This window comes from Anabrus simplex, chromosome 3 (assembly GCF_040414725.1).
Source record: "Anabrus simplex isolate iqAnaSimp1 chromosome 3, ASM4041472v1, whole genome shotgun sequence".
Lineage (NCBI taxonomy): Eukaryota > Metazoa > Arthropoda > Insecta > Orthoptera > Tettigoniidae > Anabrus > Anabrus simplex.
Window position 1 is genome coordinate 224,440,957 of NC_090267.1, and position 21,576 is coordinate 224,462,532.

General features: G+C 38.0%; 1 protein-coding gene across 1 annotated transcript in view; it reads left to right on the forward strand.

The window, feature by feature from the left end:
- Positions 1-21,576, forward strand: part of LOC136866754 (cilia- and flagella-associated protein 52) — a 256,308-nt gene that overhangs the window by 46,403 nt on the left and 188,329 nt on the right. Inside the window, exon 4 of the mRNA XM_067143864.2 lies at positions 8,170-8,357. Coding sequence (XP_066999965.2) covers positions 8,170-8,357 — 188 coding nt within the window. The remainder of the gene's footprint in view (positions 1-8,169; positions 8,358-21,576) is intronic.

The window sequence follows — 21,576 nt, forward strand, 5'->3', positions numbered from 1 at the left end:
TGAACTGACTTCTTAAACGCACATTGTTGCAATGCTAATTCAGATTTTATGTCTTTCACTTTGTGTCTTCTTAGTTCAGAATTAACAGGAAATTCTCTATCAATTTTTTTGTGATTAGTCAAGAAATGTCGCTGTACATTACTTCTTTTAGGAACAGACACGCTAACATTACACAATAAACACACAGACTTTCCTTTGTTTTCAGTAAAGCAATACTGGTCCTCCCATTCACTGTTAAAGTTATAATTTCTTTACCTTTTAGCCATGTTAAGTAGTGTTACGTTTAATGAAATATAACTGATTATAAACTGAATAATTTAAAGTTTAAATAGTAATGAAAAAAAGCACACGAAACATGTTGAATTTACAACTTATCACAACACAAGGCACTCAAAACGTATTCCATAAGCCCTGCATAAGCTCACAAGTAATACTAAATGTTCGCCTGAAAGCTAGGAACTGGGAATATTCAAATTGCAATATTTTCATAAATCGTTTGTTCTATGTTTACGGCACAGCTTTGTTGGGATTAGAGTTACTTTGTGGGCAAATTGGGTGTCCCATTGTCATCCTGGTGAAACTCTGTCATGGTAGGTAATTTATGGCATTGGAATCAAGTGAATCATAAGGAAGCGGTTCTGTTTGGCAGAATAAATATGCCGCTATATTTGGCTCCGTGAGTAGAGAGGGCCTTATACCTGGCGCTATCCCCCCCACGGTGAGAGGTTTATGGAGGATTTCCCTTTGTTGCAACTACTTACATGTCGAATAGTTCTCTTTCTTAACCTTTCTTCTATCTCTTCACTAATTGCGGACACGAGTCAGTTAGGCCTAGATCACATTTATGGCTTACTCAAAGCTCTTTGTATATTTGGAGGTACGGATATAACAAATATCCTGACTTTGAGGACGGTATTTTTAAGAGAAAAGTAAGAGTATTTATTGAAATGCAAAAGTATTGTTTTCAAATACTAAGTAACATTTAATTTGGAAATTAATTGCGAAGGGCGCCATAAAAGGGTACCTCGGGCGCCGCGTTGGACAGGGTTGATCTAGGCCATAAATATTTTTATTCACGCTCAGTGCAATGGTAGTTTAGGGGAAGGCCTAAAATTTAATTCTGAAATATTTGTGTTATTAGTGGTCCTATCGACAAATACTACATTACTAAAGTTATATAGTATTAAATTTCCGATCATTTATGTCTTATACATTTTTACCGTGCCGGTTATGATAACAGAGATATTCATGAATGTGGATTTTTGTTGCCAAGTCCATATCAGCGCCTTATGGCGACGATGGGATAGGAAAAGGCTAGGAGTGGAAAGGAAGTGGCCCTGGCGTTAATTACGGTACAGCCCCAGAATTTGTCTGTGAAAATGGAAGACCACGGAAAACTATCTTCAGGGCTGTCGGCAGTGGTTTTCAAACCCACTACCTCCCGGATGCAAACTCACAGCTGCGCGCCCCTAACCGCACGGCTAACTCGCCCAGTCGTACCGAGTATAACAGCCTGCCTGAATATTGGCGGGAAGTAGCTGGGGAGTTAGATAACTTTCTTCTTAAGCATGCCAATTCTCTGGTTCATAAATTTTCTGATACTACTGGTACGTAACAAACTGGTTCATCATAGCAGTCAATCCGTACCCTGAGGCACTGATTGGAATGCGCAGTGTGTATGTTTAACGGAACAGTGGCAGAGGAGTATTCACGGCTGTCTGCGGCCTGGTCATTCCAGCACTAGAACTTTGGACTGTTAGATCGGCATCGTAGTATTGTTCGTTAAAAGTGAGAAAATGTGCGGATTTTCATTTGATCGAGTATTTTATATGATAACATTGCTTTTAATTGCTACATTCCTACTGACGTTTTTGTAATGACCTATGTTGACTTCAGTTAGGTAAACCACAAAGTCAGCCTTTATGAGAATCCCGTGGCGAAGCACGGGTATATCAGCTAGTCATTTAATAAGAAACGGACATTTTTCCAATTCCTGGAACCTTTCAAAATTACAGCCTCAGTCTTATGTGGAGCCAATCTCAACTTATTATTTACCATCCAAAGGTTAACTCGTCTCAGTGATTCATTTACTTGGAAGGTCAGTTCTTCTACATTCTCTGCTATTACCACTATTGCAAGGTCATCTGCATTGGTTATGTAGTAGTAGTAGTAGTAGTAGTAGTAGTAGTAGTAGGTTTTTTTTTTTGTTATGGCAGGGGAAAATCTTTTAAAGACACCACTCTGTGTGGGAGTTGGATTTCCACCAACTAAAAACCCCTGCCCTCTTCACTCAGACCATTCTGGAACTGCTTGTCGGCATGACATCAGAATGGAGTGATGTATATTATTAAGTTCTTCCTTTCTCTTCTTTCTCCTTCATCCCCATAATGCTTGTCGCAATTGCCTTTACTGTGTTCCAGGCAGACGGGCTCTCTAACATAATCTGAACCAGATTCCCTGGCGTGAGTTGTCGGCCAAGTTGTTGGCAGGCTTTCCTTCATTCTTCTTCCCATCGAACACAGTAGAAAAAAGTGTGTTCTACTGTATCCCTTTCAGAACAGTACCGACAACCATCTCCCTGCGTCTTTCCCATCTTCATGGCGTATACGCCGAATCTTCCATGTCCTGTCAGGATCTGTGACAGATAGTAATCTACCTGCCGATGTCTACATTTAAGCCAGTCTCCTATGTTGGGTATTAGCTTTTTTGTCCATTGACCAACATCGGTTGTGCCATCCCATCGGTCTTGCCAGTCTAGTAAGAGTTGGTTCCTCCAGGCTTTCTTTTCTTCAGCAGATATAGTTGCACCCCTTTCATGCCAAAGTTTTCTCTCTACCACGAGGAGGTCAATGGGAATACTGGCAGCTACAACTTGTAAAGCTGCTGTCGAAACAGTTCGATATGCACAGGTAACTCTGAGCAGCATTTTCCTCTGTACTCTTTCCATAGCTCTTCGGTGAATCTTCCTCCTGATAGGTGCAGCATAAAGTAAAATGGAATATACTGCAGAGCACTTCTTGGTCCCCCGATGTTAGGCATAAGTCTGGCTAATGCCGATGCCTTCTTCTCTGCCTTTTGGGTTACTGCCTTCACATGTGCACCAAATGTGCAATTCCTGTCAATGAGAACCCCAAGGTATCGTACAGACTTTCCTGGGATAATCACTGTATCATTTAATAAGAAACGGACATTTTTCCAATTCCTGGAACCTTTCAAAATTACAGCCTCAGTCTTATGTGTAGCCAATCTCAACTTATTATGTACCATCCAAAGGTTAACTTGTCTCAGTGATTCATTTACTCGGAAGGTCAGTTCTTCTACATTCTCTGCTATTACCACTATTGCAAGGTCATCTGCATAACCAATAGATGTTGTCCCTTTTGTCAGCTGCAGGCGTAAGACACCATCATATAGAATGTTCCACAAGGTGGGTCCTAGGACAGATCCCTGTGGAATGCCAGCACTCATTTCAAGATCTTCTAAATCATGAAATCGTATTCTTCGTCCTTTGAAGTACTTAATGATTATTTGTTGTAGATACTGAGAAATGTTCATCCTACGAAGTTCTCTCAAAATAATGCTCCAAGAAGCAGTGTTAAAAGAATTTTTGACATCTAGCTTTATCAAGGCAGTCCATTTCTCACTGCTTTCTGCCTGTATTTGAATCACCCTCTCAGTAGCTTGGGCTGTAGTTCTACCCTTTCTAAATCCAAACTGGTTCGAAGAAAGTCCTCCCTGTTGTTCAAGTTCTTTCTCCAGTCTAGTTTTAATCAATCCTTCGTAAAGTTTGCTCAAGGTGTTTAATAAGCAAAGTGGCCTGTATGCTGATGGATCTAATGATAGTTTCCCTGCCTTCAATAACAGCACTAGCTTGGCTACTTTCCACTCATCGGGGAATTCACACTTTTTTAATAAATCATTGAAGACTGATAAGATCCAACCAGGTGCCACCTCAACTGCATACTTGATGGCTTCTGGTGGGATTCCATCTACACCTGGTGCCTTACCAGTCTTCATGTTGCATGCTACCTCTTGTAACTCAACCACAGCAAACGGTTCTGCAACACAAAAATCTGATTCCGTTTCAAGTCTGTCATTAGTACAAGGGAACAACTCCATTGCTATGGCTTTCCTTCTATCAGCTGGGAGCTGAACTGGTACCCTGTTGATTATTCGACCGGTCACTATCTTATATCCCGCCCCCCCAGATATCACTGTCTAGATCTTCGCATAGCTTTTGCCAGAGATTTCTCTTAGAATCCTTTATTAGCTTCATTAGTTGCCTCTTTGATGCCTTATATTCAGCTTCTAATTGTATTAAGTTGACCTGGCTGATTTTTTTCCTAGATCTTGTAAGAATTCGTCTCTTGCGATTGCAGTCTTTCCTTTGCATGTCTATTTCATTGTTCCACCAGTAAGGGACTCGTGTTTTATATTTTGTTGATCCCCTCAATCGGCTGGTCCTACAAGCATCTTTAAGAACAGCAGTTACATCTTTTAGAGTATGTTGCACTGTATCTACAGTTTGTGACATCCACTCGATTGCAATTTTAAAAGTTTCCCAATTATAGTTCCACACCGTTTTCATGATATCATTAAGCTTCTTCGATCCCTTAATTTGAAAGTAAATAAAACGATGGTCGCTGAGAGATTCATCTTCCATAACTTCCCAGTCAGCAATGAATGATGCTATACCCTGCGTTGATCAGGTGACGTCTATGAAAGACTCTGAGTTTCCTCTGGAAATAGTTGGTAAGATTCCAGTGTTATGAACCACCAAGTCTAGGGTCGCTATCCATTCTGTTCTGCAGAATGGGTAGTAGTAGTAGTAGTATCTTTTCAACAAAGAATCACATCTTAGAATTTGTCTGTCTTGAATCCCTAATTGCTCACATAAATTTTGTTCTTCTAAACATTATCTGGCCAACGTTTGTCCATTCTGTAATTTGTGTCTCTTCCTTCGTTAACAGATGATTTTTCCATCCATCGTCATAAGCTGACAGAAAATTTCAGGATCAGGAGAGCATTTTTCATTGGCAGTTCGCCTTAAGGAGACATATCACGTGCTTGTAGTTCAACACCAAGAGTTCTGACAACTCTTGAAGAGCATTACACATAAGTCCAAGACCAAAAATGAAACCAACATTTGCAATTGTTTTGAGAGACCATCATATATTACTCTTTCACACTTATCCCCCCTGTGGGTGGGGGTGGTAGAATAACAACCACGGTATCCCCTGCCTGTCGTAACAGGCGACTAAAAGGGGCCCTCCCCCTGTGGGTGGGGGCGGTAGAATAACACCCACGGTATCCCCTGCCCCAAGGGATCTGAACATAAGAGCGTGGGTTGGCAACCACGGGGCCCTCAGCTGAGTCCTGGCATTGCTTCCACTTACTTGTGCCAGGCTCCTCACTTTCAACTATCCTGTCTGACCTCTCTTGGTCAACTCTTGTTCTTTTCCGACCCCGACGCTATTAGGTTTGCGAGGGCTAGGGAGTCTTTCATATTCACGTCCTTCGTGGCCCTTCCCTTTCTTTGACCGATATCTTCATTTTTTGAAGTGTCGGATCCCTTCCATTTTTCCCTCTGATTAGTGTTAGATAGAGGATGGTTGCCTAGTTGTACTTCCTCTTAAAACAATAATCACCACCACCACCTTTCACACTTATCCCTGTTCTCATCCTATTTTGTTTGCTCTTTCAGAATGTGCCATGAGTAAACCATAATTTTTCCACACTGCAGAAACATTTTTGTAATGTGAAGCTGCCCAACGAGTATTTAGAATTCTTCCAATATGGTACAGCTGATCAATCACACGAAGGAAGTTCCCATATTTTAAGTGGCAAGCATGTACAGTGGAATGAGTAGTGCTATTGAACCGGATCAATATCATATACTTTATGATACAGTCGATTAAAAAAAATGAAATGTTGTGTGGCTTTTAGTGCCGGGATATCCCAGGATGGGTTCGGCTCGCCAGGTGAAGGTCTTTCTATTTGACGCCCGTAGGCGACCTGCGCGCCGTGATGAGTTTGAAATGACGATGAAGATAACACATACACCCAGCCTCCGTGCCATTGGAATTAACCAACTAAGGTTAAAATCCCCGACCCGGCCGGAAATCGAACCTGGGACCCTCTGAACCGAAGGCCAGTACGCTGACCGTTCAGCCAACGAGTCGGACATACGGTCGATAACAGCGGGCGAGAATTAATCTATTGACGCTTCCTGATGCCATAATTCGACATCAAAGGATGATGGCAGCACCTAAGTGGAGACACACTTTTAAATAATAAATCCAAATCTTCAGCACAATTTTTAAAATCTAAAGTTTACTAGTACGCGTACCGGAGCGCTCCGGCAAAAAAAAGCCCTGGTTATGAGAATATTTAGGGGTTGTAGGAAGGATGTAAAGGAGAGGGCGTATAAATCTCTGGTAAGTCCCCAAGTAGAGTACAGTTCCAGTGTGTGGGACCCACACCAGGATTACTTGATACAAGAACTGGAAAAGAGCCAAAGGAAAGCAGCAATATTTGTTCTGGTGATTTCTGACAAAAGAGTAGTAGGCCTATTACAAAAATGTTGCAAACTTGGGAGTAAGGAGATGAGCTGCTCAACTAAGCAAAATGTTCTAAGCAGTCAGTGGGGAAGTGGCGTGGATTGACATTAGTTGACAATCTTGAGTAGAGCTTTTAACTTCCATGATAACCAACTTCCATACGTCGTATAGACCTCCTTATCTTCACATGCTGTCAACCTCCTTGCATGGTATAAAACTCTGTAGGTCTAACTTCATTTTGTTCTAGCTTGTAAAGTTTTAAAGTTGTCGAGATGGAAATGGTATACCTTTGAAAGTGAAGATCTCTGCTTTCCTTGTATATATGAATCAGCCCATATTAGTGTTTCTTTTCTTCTTTCTAAAGAGTTTGAAATAGTCTGACCTCTTTCCGCTTGAGAGCCTATAGACTTAAATTTCTGCTAAATTCTAGCAGATGTATATAACACTAAATGATGTTTCCTAATGTAGATTGATAGTATAAATCACCGTCTTTTCACTGATATGCATGTTGATGTCATCTGATGTGGATTCTTATAATTCTTTTAACACCTTGAAATCTCTTATGACTCATAATTACTTGACTCGCTGTCACTTTGCAATACGATATTGCGTGGCACAGAGGCATAGCATGGTGCAGTTTGAATAGAGAAGTGATTACGTTTCAATAAATCAGACAATAACAGCACTACCCCAGATTGAACTGAGCAAAGCGAGAGTGGATGCCATGAGGCAAAGTAATGGATGTTGAAACACGCCAAAGTACATGCCCTCTTTCTCATGAACTAATTGTCCCATTAACCTGAGATTTGTGCTAAAAGAATTTTTGAACTATTGTTCCTGGTTCTTCTGCTCAAAGTTCCCCAGGCAGCAATTACCATCGTTTTCATTGTGTTGTAAAACAACCCATGCAAATAGTAGAACATCACTTTCATTCTGTATAAAATGTGGAAGGTTTCTTCTCCATTAGTAGACTATAAGGTAAATATAAAGTCAATGAATGAAAACTACATTCTTTTGAGTCTTTACCATAAACGTTTGAAAACAATCTGAGCTAGACTGTTATAACAGTGAATTTTTAAAGTGATTGCTGAATTTTCTTACTACTCACACCTGAATCACCTCCGTCCGCTGGGTAAAGCGGAACTCGGGGCTGATGACCTAGATGTTAAGCCCCTTTAAACAACAAGCATCATCATCATCATCATCATCATCATCATCATCAAAGTGGAACTCAAATATTCTCCGTAGCTGAGGGGTTAAAGATAGGAAAGATCATAATATGAAGATAAAAATGTAATTCAAGAGGACAAGTAGGGGCAAATATTTATTTATAGTAAGAGGAAGTAGAGAATGGAATAATTTATCAAGAGAAATGTTTGATAAATTTGCAAGTATTTCCAAGTTACTTGTAAATTTCCAAGTTCTTTGAAATTCTTCAAAAAAGACTAAATACACAAATGATAGGCCTAGGGAATATGCCACCTGGCCCACAGTTCTAAATGCAGATCAGTGGTGATTGATTGATTACTGGTGCTCCATTCCCTTCATTTTCATGCTAGATTTACATTTCAGGCCTATTCTTTTCTGAGGAAATCTAAATTTGTTTCAGGTAGCCTTGCAAGTACAAGCACTTCAGGAGATGCCTTGGTGCTCTGTGGCACTACCAGGAGAGGGCTGTGTTTCTTGTCTGGGGGTGAAAACACACTCCGTGTTTGGAAAATCAACCCCGATAAGAGGAATGTTACTACCTTGGATGTCAAGTTTGGGATGATCAAAAGACATATAACATGCATTGTTGTAAGTTTTTATTATATTGTTAATACAATTATCTAACCAGTGTTTTCAAAATGATAATAGACCATTCAAATAATTTCTGTTACTTGAAAAATGTGGATGTTATGAAGTGGTGGAAAACGTTATCCACTCTAACAAACTCTGATAGGGTGAGAAAAAATCCGAAGAACTACAATCACCAAAAGAGTCATGGTAAAAATGACGAACATCTGGAAAGTCCATCACATATACAGGTCGCTACAATTGAGACTAGGCAACTTCTCACTATTCTAGTTGCTACATATGCTGCTGAGACATGTACAGTAAACAAGAGTAACCGGCAGAGGATTGTTTCATTTGAAATGTGGGGGCTACGGAGAAATGCTGTGCCTTTCTTAGATAGCATATTACACTAATGAGTGACTGTACATTGAGAGAACTGCACTAAAATCCAGCAAAAAGCACCGAGATTCTTCAGCCACATGGGGAGGCTTACAAACAATGCAAGAGACTATGCAGATCATAACTCATATTGGATTAGGTTTCCAAGCAACAATCCACATGGCCTACCAGAGAGACATTTGGAGGAGACAAAAACATGAAGTCACCACGCCCTTTCAAGGACAAAAGGAATGGCGAAAAGGAAATTTTCAGAATACTGAAAGTAAGAAAAGTTCTAGCATTAGTCTAATTTGAGACTTCTTGCTATCAGACACACTGCCTTTACAGCAGGAAGATTATATTCAACTGAAGATATAACTTATCATGTAATGTGCCAGTAATACCAATTAGTGAATAGTGAATAATGTCTATATTCTTATACCCTTATAGTACTTACTATTATTATTATTGCATCCTAAAGTGAACTTTGCCACACTGCTATCTGTATCAGAGACAATTGATATCCATCTGACTGATTGAGGAAAATTTAGAAAAACACTAATAGAATATAGGTGCACATACACAATTTGTCTTCATATTACATCTTCATCAGTTTGAGTATAAGAAGAATCCATGTCAAGACTGAAGATTTGTTAAAGGTCCCTTCAATGACTTAATGACTGTTGATACCCACCCTCCTGATGAAACTGGGAAGCAGAGATAAGCTCATCAGGGTTGGAGAAAAAAATAGATGTATAAGAACTGGGATTGATGAGGAGGGAGTCCATCTATTTGAAGATGTATAGAAGATTGTTCTTGCCCTTTTGTGTTTCCTCGTTTGTCTTTGTCTCCTCTTTTTATTGCTCCCTGTTCTCATGCAGACCTTTCATTGTGTTTATCCTATTATAAGTTTATTTTTCTGTTCCTATCTCTCTATATATGGCTTGATTTGACACTAGTTTGTGCATTTCCATTACCTTTCTAGGGATTTATCTGATGTGAACATAGTGATTGATTCTGTATTTACACTGTTTTCTTTACTGAGCCAATGCTGCTTCAGTGGTGCAGATAAATAAGTGTACTGTGTACATTTGCCCTGACTTTGAACTACAACATTGGTTTATAGATCTAGTGTACTAGCCACTTTTCTTCTACTTTTCTCACAAGATGGTGGTGGCGATTGTTGTTCCAAGAGATAATATAATCAGATTAGCCTGATCCTCTGCCAGATGATCGGAATGCCTGGGATATTATCTGGGCTTCCTGTTGACATGTCAGTAGAACATCATGGCACTTCCTCCTACAGTGAATGAACTTGTGTAATCATATATTCAATTCTGTTTTACAGTAGGATGTTCATACTATTATAAGTTCATTTTTCTGTTCCTATCTCTCTATATATGGCTTGATTTGACACTAGTTTGTGCATTTCCATTACCTTTCTAGGGATTTATATATTCAACTTTGTCTCCTCTTTTTATTGCTCCCTGTTCTCGTGCAGACCTGTCATTGTGTTTATCCTATTATAAGTTCATTTTTCTGTTCCTATCTCTCTATATATGGCTTGATTTGACACCAGTTTGTGCTGCTTCAGTGGTAACATAGCTGGTAACACTGCAAATAGATGACAGGGGATTCTAGAGGTGGCAGGACTCCATGGCTGCAGTTTTTTTTTTTTTTTTTTTTTTTTTTTTTTTTTTTTTTTTTTTTTTTTTTTTTTTTACAATCTTCAATCAAAAATAGGCTGAAACACCTAACCAGTGTTTACTTAGTCAGGTGCACTACTCGGGAATGACAATACCCCACAGTATTTGCAAGTAATGCATTTCAGATCCCCAGTGAGTAGTTTCGTACCTAACCAGTGGTATTTTCTGTGGAAACTTGTAGGTTGATAGTGATATGTCAATCAAGCAATAGGTAGACTTTCCTGAAAAACATATAATATAAAAATTTTCAGAATTGCACTGTTCCATGACCTCTGCTGGTGGCTCTGCTATGTTGGGAAAATTACTTCCAAAGTAAGTGTTCTGTACAGTATCTCCTAAGACAAAACTGGTTGTTATTAAATTTATCTATAAGGGCTGTGCAATTGAAACATGTCTGACTCATTGGCTGAATGGTCAGCGTACTGGCCTTTAGTTCAGAGGGTCCTAGGTTCGATTCCCTGCCGGGTCGGGGACTTTAACCTGCATTGGTCAATTCCAATGGCCCAGGGGCTGGGTGTTTGTGCTGTCCCCAACATCCCTGCAACTAACACACCACACACAACACTATGCTCCACCACAATATCATGCACTTACCTACACATGGTATATGCTGCCCACCATCATCTGCCTTACAAGGGCTGCATTCGGCTAGAAATAGCCACACGAAATTAATTAGTTGAAACATAGCTGGTAACACTGCAAATAGATGACAGGGGATTCTAGAGGTGGCAGGACTCCATGGCTTGATGTTTGTAATAATAGCCCAGAACATTAGGGGGTCAATCACTCACTATGATCTGCAGTTAGGGCAAACACTCAGGTGGAAGATTTCCTATCTGTTGTTTTCCTAGCCTTTTCTTAAATGATTGCTAAGAAATTGGAAATTTATTGAATATCTCCCTTGGTAAGTTATTCCAATCCCTAACTCCGGTTCCTATAAATGAATATTTGCCCCAATTTGTCCTCTTGAATTCCAGCTTTATCTTCATATTGTGATCTTCCCGACTTTTAAAGACACCACTTAAACTTAGTCTGCTGATGTTATTCCATGCCATCTCTCCACTGACAGCTCGGAACATACCACTTATGAACATTAAAAATAAGAATAATAATTTACACCACCTTTCCAATACTTATCTTTCTTTATATTTAGGATATAAACATTACAACAGGTGTTGTAAGTTGGGACATGTTTTGCTTAACTGTTGTAAGCATCATCAGCCGAAAAAAAATCTTAGCCTAAAGTTAGGTCAGGGCCCCGAATCTAGTGTCCTTAAAATATATGGTACCCTAAGATTCAACATTTACATTATAGAACATCAAATAGGCTTAAAACTAGTGTGAAAACATATAAGAATGTTCATCATGGCTAGGAGAAAAACACACAGAGGTTAAAAACATAAAATAGATAGCTAGTAGTGAAATAATTAAAATCATATAGGATATCATTGCTACCAGTCAGTCAGTAAGAATGTTCATACATAAAACTAGTGTGAAAACATATAAGAATGTTCATCTTGGGTAAGAGAAAAATAAAACAATCGTCTGGACAGAGGTTAAAAACATAAGGTAGAACATAGAGCTGGTAGTGAAGTAATGAAAATCATTGCTACCAGTCAGTTAATAAGAATAAAATTAGTCAGTCAATCAGTCACTACTGATCTGCATTTAGGGCAATCGCCCAGGTGGCAGATTCCCTATCTGTTGTTTTCCTAGCCTTTTCTTAAATGATCGCAGAGAAATTGGAAATTTATTGAACATTTCCCTAGGTAAGTTATTCCAATCCCTGACTCCCCTTCCTATAAACGAATATTTGCCCCAATTTGTCCTCTTGAATTCCAACTTTATCTTCATATTGTGATCTTTCCTACTTTTAAAGACACCACTCAAACTTATTTGTCTACTGATGTCCTCCCACGCCATCACCCCGCTGACAGCTCGGAACATACCACTTACTTTTATTTCCACTTATAGTGGTTACATAAACAGACTCACAGTTAAATGGGACATGTTTCGCCCTCAATTAAGGGCATCTTCAGCCTAAAAACAATCAAGAGTACAACTAATATTAAAAATGGAAGCTAAAAGTTTAGCCAGTTATTAAAATTCGGGACATAAAAATGTGAAAAATGATACAATATATAAAGATGCTAATGTAAACACTGTCAATGATTAAACTAAAATCTTGTTGGAGACTAAAACTTCTTCCATTAAAATTCCAAGGTGCTAAGGGCCACTTACAATTTTCCATCTGATGCTTCTGTCTCACTTCATGCTGACGATTTCATCAGCGGCCTTGGACATATTATATTTATGACAATCATGTTTATGCTTATGTTCACGCCCTCATGTCATTGGCTTTATATTATTACCACTTTGGTTTTCCACTAAGATTTTAAATGAACTGTTTTAATTGGAATTTTAATGGAAGAAGTTTCAGTCTCCGACAAGATTTTAGTTTAATCATTGACAGTGTTTACATTAGCATCTTTATATATTGTATCATTTTTCACATTTTTATGTCCCAAATTTTAATAACTGGCTAAACTTTTAGCTTCCACTTTTAATATTAGTTGTACTCTTGATTGTTTTTAGGCTGAAGATGCCCTTAATTGAGGACGAAACATGTCCCATTTAACTGTGAGTCTATTTGTGTAACCACTATAAGTGGAAATAAAAGTATTGAATAGGTGGATTAAATTAAAACACCTTTATTGTTGTTGAACTGCAAATTTTCAATACGGACCAAAAATGAGATTTATAACATGAAACATACCACTTAATCGTCTCCTTTCTCCTAGTTCTTTCCAGCCCAAACTTTGCAACATTTTTGTAACGCTACTCTTTTGTCAGATATCACCCAGAACAAATTGAGCTGCTTTTCTTTGGATTTTTTCCAGTTCTTGAATCAAGTAATCCTGGTGAGGGTCCCATACACTGGAACCATACTCTAGTTGGGGTCTTACCAGAGACTTATATGCCCTCTCCTTTACATCCTTACTACAACCCCTAAATACCCTCATAACCATGTGCAGAGATCTGTACCCTTTATTAACAAGCATATTTATGTAATTACCCCAGTGAAGGTCTTTTCTTATATTAACACCTAGGTATTTACAATGATCTCCAAAAGGAACTTTCACCCCATCAACGCAGTAATTAAAACTGAGAGTACTTTTCCTATTTGTGAAACTCACAACCTGACTTTTAACCCCGTTTATCAACATACCATTGCCCACCGTCCATCTCACAACACTATCAAGGTCACCCTGCAGCTGCTCACAATCTTGTAACTTATTTATTACTCTATACAGGATAACATCATCCGCAAACAGCCTTTTCTCTGATTCCACTTCTTTACACATATCATTGATATCTATAAGAAATCATAAAGGTCCAATAATACTGCCCTAGGGAATTCCTCTCTTAATTATTACAGGGTCAGATAAAGCTTCGCCTACTCTAATTCTGTGAGTTCTGTTTTCTAGAAATATAGCCACCCATTCAGTCACTCTTTTTCCTAGTCCAATAGCACTCATTTTTGCCAGTAGTCTTCCATGATTTACCCTATCAAATGCCTTAGATAGGTCAATCGCAATACAGTCCATTTGGCCTCCTGAATCCAGGATATCTGCTATATCTTGCTGAAATCCTACAAGCTGAACTTCAGTGGAATAACATTTCCTAAACCCAAACTGCCTTCTATCAAACCAGTTATTAATTTCGCCAACATCTCTAATATAATCAGAAAGAATGCTTTCCCAAAACTTACATGCAATGCATGTCAAACTGACTGGCCTGTAATTTTCAGCTTTATGTCTATCACCCTTTCCTTTATACACAGGGGCTACTATAGCAACTCTCCATTCATTTGGTATAGCTCCTTCAACCAAACAATAATCAAATAAGTATTTCAGATATGGTACTATATCCCAACCCATTACCTTTAGTATATCCCCAGAAATCTTATCAATTCCAGCTGCTTTTCTAGTTTTCAACTTTTGTATCTTACTGTAAATGTCATTGTCATCATAGGTAAATTTTAATACTTCTTTAGTATTACTCATCTCCCCTATCTGGACATTATCCTTGTAACCAATAATCATTACCTACTGCTGACTGAATACTTCTGCCTTTTGAAGATCCTCGCATACACACTCCCCTTGTTCATTAATGATTCCTGAAATGTCCTTCTTTGAACCTGTTTCTGCCTTAAAGTACTTATACATACCCTTCCATTTTTCACTAAAATTTGTATGACCACCAATTATGCTTGCCATCATGTTATCCTTAGTTGACTTCTTTGCTACAGTAGATTCAATTTCCTAGTAAGTTCTTTCAATTTCTCCTTACTTCCACAACCATTTCTAACTCTATTTTGTTCCAACCTGCACCTCCTTCTTAATCTCTTTACTTCTCTGTTATAATAGTGGAATGTTCATACATGAGAAAAAATGATTATTATATTCTTTGGAATGAAGTAGGTAATTAGAATTGTTAACCAATTAAATCTCATTCTTGCATAGACACGTGAGTCAGGTACAAGAAATCACTTATTGTAGTTGACATGGAGTAGTAACACATCAAACAGGATTGATCATGCCTGAAGCTGCTCATAGGTAGAGGCCAATATCCAGTTGCTGTAAAATAATGGTTAAAGCCAAAAACAGCTGTCTTCATTATTTACTGGGAGTTCAAGATCAAATGCGGAGAAAATAAGACGCAAATGTGCGTGGACTGAGGTCTCTTATGTTGGAAGAGTGTTCACTGGTCACATTAGTCACTCGAGGGGGTCTGGTAAACGTCTGCCCGTTGCTACATGTGTTGAACACTATGGGGATTGAAAAACAAATTAGAATTATTGTTGACTGTTATAAACACTATGTTAATGTTTTGCTTTTTTAAATGTTCGTGATTTGATAAATATTTTCATTATTAAATATGAACATGGCATAGCTTCCTTTTTTCTTTATCGATTCTCTAAGCAGAATTGACGGAGGTTTATTTCTGATCTTATTAATAATTTTTTCAACAAAACTTCTTTTGAATCCATTCTTACTAGCTTTTAAGAAAAATGGATTCATTTTCATTGCATAACGGAATATTGAGTGCTCTATGAATCAAGCTAAAGAAGGATGCTTTCTTCTGGTCTCTGGAATGAAGTGAATCCTTCCCATAAACAAATATTTGCCCCAATTTGTCCTCTTGAATTCCAACTTTATCTTCATATTGTGATCTTTCCTACTTTTAAAGACACCACTCAAACTTATTTGTCCACTAATGTCATTCCACACCATCTCTCCACTGACAGCTCAGAACATACCACTTATTAAATAACACTAGTAGTACCATTCAATGTATTAATTTTATGTTGACAATGTTGATAAGGACAGAATTCTAATTTTAAGATTGTATTGTATTGAATAGGTGGGTAAACAGTAAAAACATACTAGTGTTATTTAATACAAATACTTCCAATACGGATCCAAAAATGATTTTTACCACTTAGTCGAGCAGCTCATCTCCTTTCTCCCGCGTCTTCCCAGGCCAAACTTTGCAACATTTTTGTAATGCTACTCTTTTGTCGGAAATCACCCAGAACAAATTGAGCTGCTTTTCTTTGGATTTTTCGAGTTCTTATGTTGCATTAATCATTTGGGTAGGTTTTCTAAATATATCATAGAAACATTTTTTGTTATTTCTACTTATAGTGAGGTCCAAGAAATTTACAGAACTTCATTTCTAACATAAATTTAATACAAGAACCTGTGACAAATTCTGATCAGAGTCATGATCAGATATCAAGATCATTCAATGTCTTTCAAAGTTTTATGTATATTCTTGTTCTCTTTTTGTCTTTTGAACATTGATGGCTGAAGATGTCTTCCAATGAGAATGAAACATGTACCATGATTTAGTGTTGTTCTGATAAGAATAACTTTTAATTGTGTTGTAAAGGTGGAATTCTCCTAAACGTACCAAGTCACTTGTTAAGGTCGATAATATGGGCTGACAATGAATTTTCTTTCTTGTAAGTTTAAATGATAATTAATAAATAACTAATCGATAATAAATATGATTTTGGGTAGTAGGGAAGATCTGTATAGATTTAGGGAAGATCTGTATACTTTTATGAAATGTACTTCCTATCACATGGACACTACTCTAAAAATATATTTTTAATATTCTAGATACATTTTGTAGAGAATATGATCCTTTACAATTTTTACAATAACAATTACTTTGTCTAGGAAATACTGGAAAGAAGATTTTGTCACAAAAATCTGACTTTGGGCATTAATTTTACTAATATGACAGAGCAAATGGTTGTCCATCCAAGCTTTCATATTTAAAGTTACTCACCTCATGCATCTGTGTTAACCTGACAATTTTTTCCAGGTAAGTCCAATTTCAGTTCCCTATTACTTGACCTATGAAATTAGCTTAGCCATCAAAAACACCTGCTCTAATTTCAGACAATATTGCTTATACTCAACAAATTTAAAAGCTGGCATACTAAAATCCAGGATTTATTTTGTATGTGTGTGCATATCCATAAACAAAAGTACCATTACCGATTTCTCCACAAATGATAATCATATCACGTAACATCTTTTCAAATATATCCAATTGTTGAAGATGCAATCAACCATTTTTGCTTTGAAACAGGTGGATGAGGCCTCCATTCTTAGCTATTACTGTTCCAGAATTCAGTAATATGCCTTCTATTGAAATTATACTTCAAAATGGATTTGTCATGCATAGGAACTTATTTCCTGTTTCTAAAGTGTAAATGTAGCAAGAATGTAAATACCTACTCACTGCATCAGTAGAATAAAGGCGGAGGGAATTTCCCTCACAGTGACTTAAGGAGTTCTATTCCTGAAATTCAAAGCAAGAAACCAAAAAAATTGTGAATAGATGTACTGTAAGTCAGTTTACATAATACTGGGCGAGTTGGCCGTGCGCGTTGAGGCGCGCAGCTGTGAGCTTGCATCCGGGAGATAGTAGGTTCGAATCGCACTATCGGCAGCCCTGAAGATGGTTTTCCGTGGTTTCCCATTTTCACACCAGGCAAATGTTGGGGCTGTACCTTAATTAAGGCCACGGCCGCTTCCTTCCAACTCCTAGGCCTTTCCTATCCCATCGTCGCCATAAGACCTATCTGTGTCGGTGCGACGTAAAACCCCTAGCAAAAAAAAAAAAAAAGTTTACATAATAAATGGTCTATGTAAGCTGCTAGACAAGAAAATGAACTGTTTATTGGTGTACCTCCTGGTGGAGAAAGACTATATGTATAATAATTAGCATTATGGATTTTGCTTTTACTTTTCTTTACAGAATGTCAGGCATAACACATGAGGAATACACAGAATGTATCTAAAAGGATCACCTAGACATTGTACTTAATCTCAGTAGGCCTTTCACATAATGCACTAGTATGGTATCTTTTCCCCTCCATATCACTGAGGACTCTTATGTAATTTGCTGGGTTTTTATTTTCAATTTTATGGTCCTCTGACTGTTCCATATTCAAGTTGGGATGGCTTTTTTCAAAATATTCTAACAAGAAAATGAAGATTGTCATTCTCTATTGAAAACCGTCCTGTTCTTAATTATGTATCAGTACTTGCACCTACATTACAGTTCAGTAAGAATGATGATTACAGAAAAACACCTGCCTTACAATTTGGTTTTCAGATTCCCATAGCAGAAGGTTCAGTTTTACATTTGTGATGGGTAATATATCTTCATCTGGGTTATGAACAACAACATATGCAACAATGTCCAACCAGGCATTGATACTTTGTGATTTCTTCGACTAAGTTTTGTCAGTAAATTAATATGGCAGATCCACATATGTTGGAATGCTTGAAGAAATTATGTTTTATATCCTGTGACTGTAATAATATAGCATACTAGCTATGTACCCGATGTTAATGAGTTAGATTTTGTGCATTTGCAGCAGTAAGGCCATGTAGCAGATGCAGGTGCAGCAGAAGGAACAGAATACATACAAGTTGATAATATTGGTCATTGTAATGCTATTGTTGGTTAGTTCTAGGGGCTCCCTTTGAGAATTACTGGATCCCAGGATTGCAGATTCAGGATTGACAGTGATACCATTTCCTAGGTATTTGTATTTATTTACTATGAAGGTTGGTCCTATCAAAAAAGCTGTAATGACAAACTATTTTAAATTAAATTTGAAGTAAGGTTTATTTGAAAAATTTTTTTCTCAATAAAGCTGATTGTTTTCAAAATATCAGAAAGAAAATATTATCCCTCTTAGCCCTTCTTCCTCCTTAGAATATCATAATAGCAATTAGCCAAGCATCTACAGTGAGTTAATATTGTAATATGTACAGTAGACAGAGTTTTATAAAAGTCTAGATAAACTACTGATGGGGAATCTGCCACTGGAGCAACTACCCTAAATGCAGATCAGTGATTGATTTGATTTGATTTGATTTGATTTGATTTGATTTGATTTGATTTGATTTGATTCGATTCGATTCGATTCGATTCGATTTGATTCGATTCGATTCGATTCGGTCGGTCGGTCGGTCGTTTCACTTTCTCCCTTTTTATCTTCTGCTGTTCTTTGAGTCATCAGTCTGTAGACTGGTTTGATGCAGGTCTCTCTTCTGCTAATCTGCAATATTTTGCACCTCTTAATCTTTTCTCGACCATCCATGTTGTGTACGTAACATGAAAAACACTTAATGAAACTCTCACAAAATAAATTTAAAAATGGCTTTTACTTTCAATGACTCTCCAGAAGTCCCCATACACAGAACCGAGGAGGCTGAGTTTCAACATTGTGGTGGTATATAATATTATTACCAACCACTTTCAAATAGGTGGGAAGAAAAATTCCATTATTTATTTATGTTCAGAGCTTTCACTTTTGAATACCGTGAAAGTGCACACATTTTAAAAACTTGTTTTCAAATTTGTTAGTCCTTTTCATCTTTGTTGCCCCATAAATTTGTTGCCCTGGTCCCGTGCCTACAAGGCCCTTGTCTAAATGCAGCTCTGGCTACTAGCTCTCTGGCCTTGTTTAGTTTCATACCTCTTATCATTAAAATTAAAAACTGAGTCTAACAATCTCCATCTTAGTCTCTATTTCTCTTACCCTCCATGGCTGAGTCCATTATTCTCCTTGGTAACGTATCCTCCTCCATTCGCCTTACATTGGCTACATCAGTGAAGCTGTTTCATATGCATATGTAGAATACATCCACAGTATCTCCTGCCTGTTGTAATAGGCAACTAAAAGGGGGACCAAGAGCTCTCAACTTAGGAGCCTGGATTGGCGGCCATGGTTTTCCTAGCTGATTCTGGCATTGCTTTCACTTACTTGGTGTCAAGCTTTTCACTGTCTGGCCTGCTGTGAACAACTCTCGTTCTTTCTGGCCCCAACACTATTAGGTTTAGAAGACCTGGAAAGGTTTTCATTTTCAAGCCGCCGCCGCCGCCGCCGCCACCACCACCACCACCATCACCACCACTCAGGATTAGCCTTTATCTCCTCATTTGAAGTACTCTTCTACCATTGTTTCCACCTGTTCCCCTAAAGACAGTGCTTTAGTCTTTGAATTGCTAATTTTTATATCATACTCAACTAAGCAAAGACCTCAACAGAATTCATGGAACATAAATGATATTGATCAGAACCATAAATCAAAAGACCAGAAGAGACAAGTGATCAGAACCATAAATCAAAAGACCAGAAGAGACAAGATCAGAAGTCAGTAGAATAGGAAGTAATCCAGCATCAAGGTTCCTGTTACCAGTGTTATTAAGACTCCAGTGGTATGGATTCATATACTGTATTATATACTGTACAATGAACTACAAAGGTGAAAATTACAGCCTTGTCTAACCCTTGTAACTACTTTGAACCAAGAATTCATTTTACCAGGTTGAGCTGAGTAGCTTAAACGGTAGAGTGCTGGCCTTTTGTGCTCAAGTTGGCTGGTTTGATCTTGGTTCAGTCTGTTGGTATTTGTAGGTGCTCAAATACGTTGGCCTCCTGTCGATATAAAAGGACTCCTGCAGGACAATTCAGGCAATTCAGCGTCTCTGAAAACCTTAAAATTAGTTAGTAGGACATATAATAAATAACATTGTTATTCATTTTACCATCACTTCTCACCATGGCCCTATAGTCAACATAAATGGCTTTGCTTGCATGTGATTACCCTTAATCCTGTAATCCCCGAGCACAGCTAACATCTTTTCCCATGGTACTTTGTTATGCCTTCTCTAGATCTACAAAATATAAACAGAACTATCTATTCTTCTCGTAACATTTTTCAATTACTGTACTTGGTGAATACCGAAAATCTGGTCCTAACCTCCCCTCTCTGATCTGAAATGACATTGGTTCTGTGATCGCACCCTCCTTTCTAAAATGCCTGTGAACACCCCACCTGATTCTGATCAGTATTACATGTTTATTATGATAAATTTGAACACTATAAGATAGGATGTCTCATTTACAGGGCCTGAGATAAGTCTGAGAAAAGTAACTACATAAAAGAAAAACTAATTCAATGTATTTTTAAGGAAATTGACCCAAAAATAATAGATAACATAGCTACAAAATGAAATTATTCATTATAAACGAACATCCATTAACAACCATGACCTTTCCAAACCTTGATCTGAACTAGCTGCAAGTGCGCTTCATTTAGTTCTTGTCCATGTTCATCATCACCTCCATGATGGAGATCTTGAGTATTAAAACAAATGATTTCTTATGGTTTTTGTGTCATGAAGTGCTTCTCAAGTATTGCCGCCCTCTGGCCGTAATATTCTCGAATAATATTTTAACAAGTACCTGTTGTGAACTGCTGAGTGTTTATTGGCTTAATATTGAATAGCATTTTCATGAACCAAGTAGAGTTCCCATGCATGGCAAGCTCTGTATTTAGGAGTCCTCTGTGAGGTGGGGGCAGTAGAATAACATCATAAATTCCTATTGTGAGAGTCAACTAAAAGGAGTACTGCGCTTCTTAACTTCAGAGCATGGGTTGGTGAGCACAGGGCCTTTAGTTAAATTCCGGCATTGCTTCCACTTACTTGTGCTAGACTCCTCTCTTTCACCTATCCTACCTCGCTTGGTCAATTATTGTTCTTTTCCGACC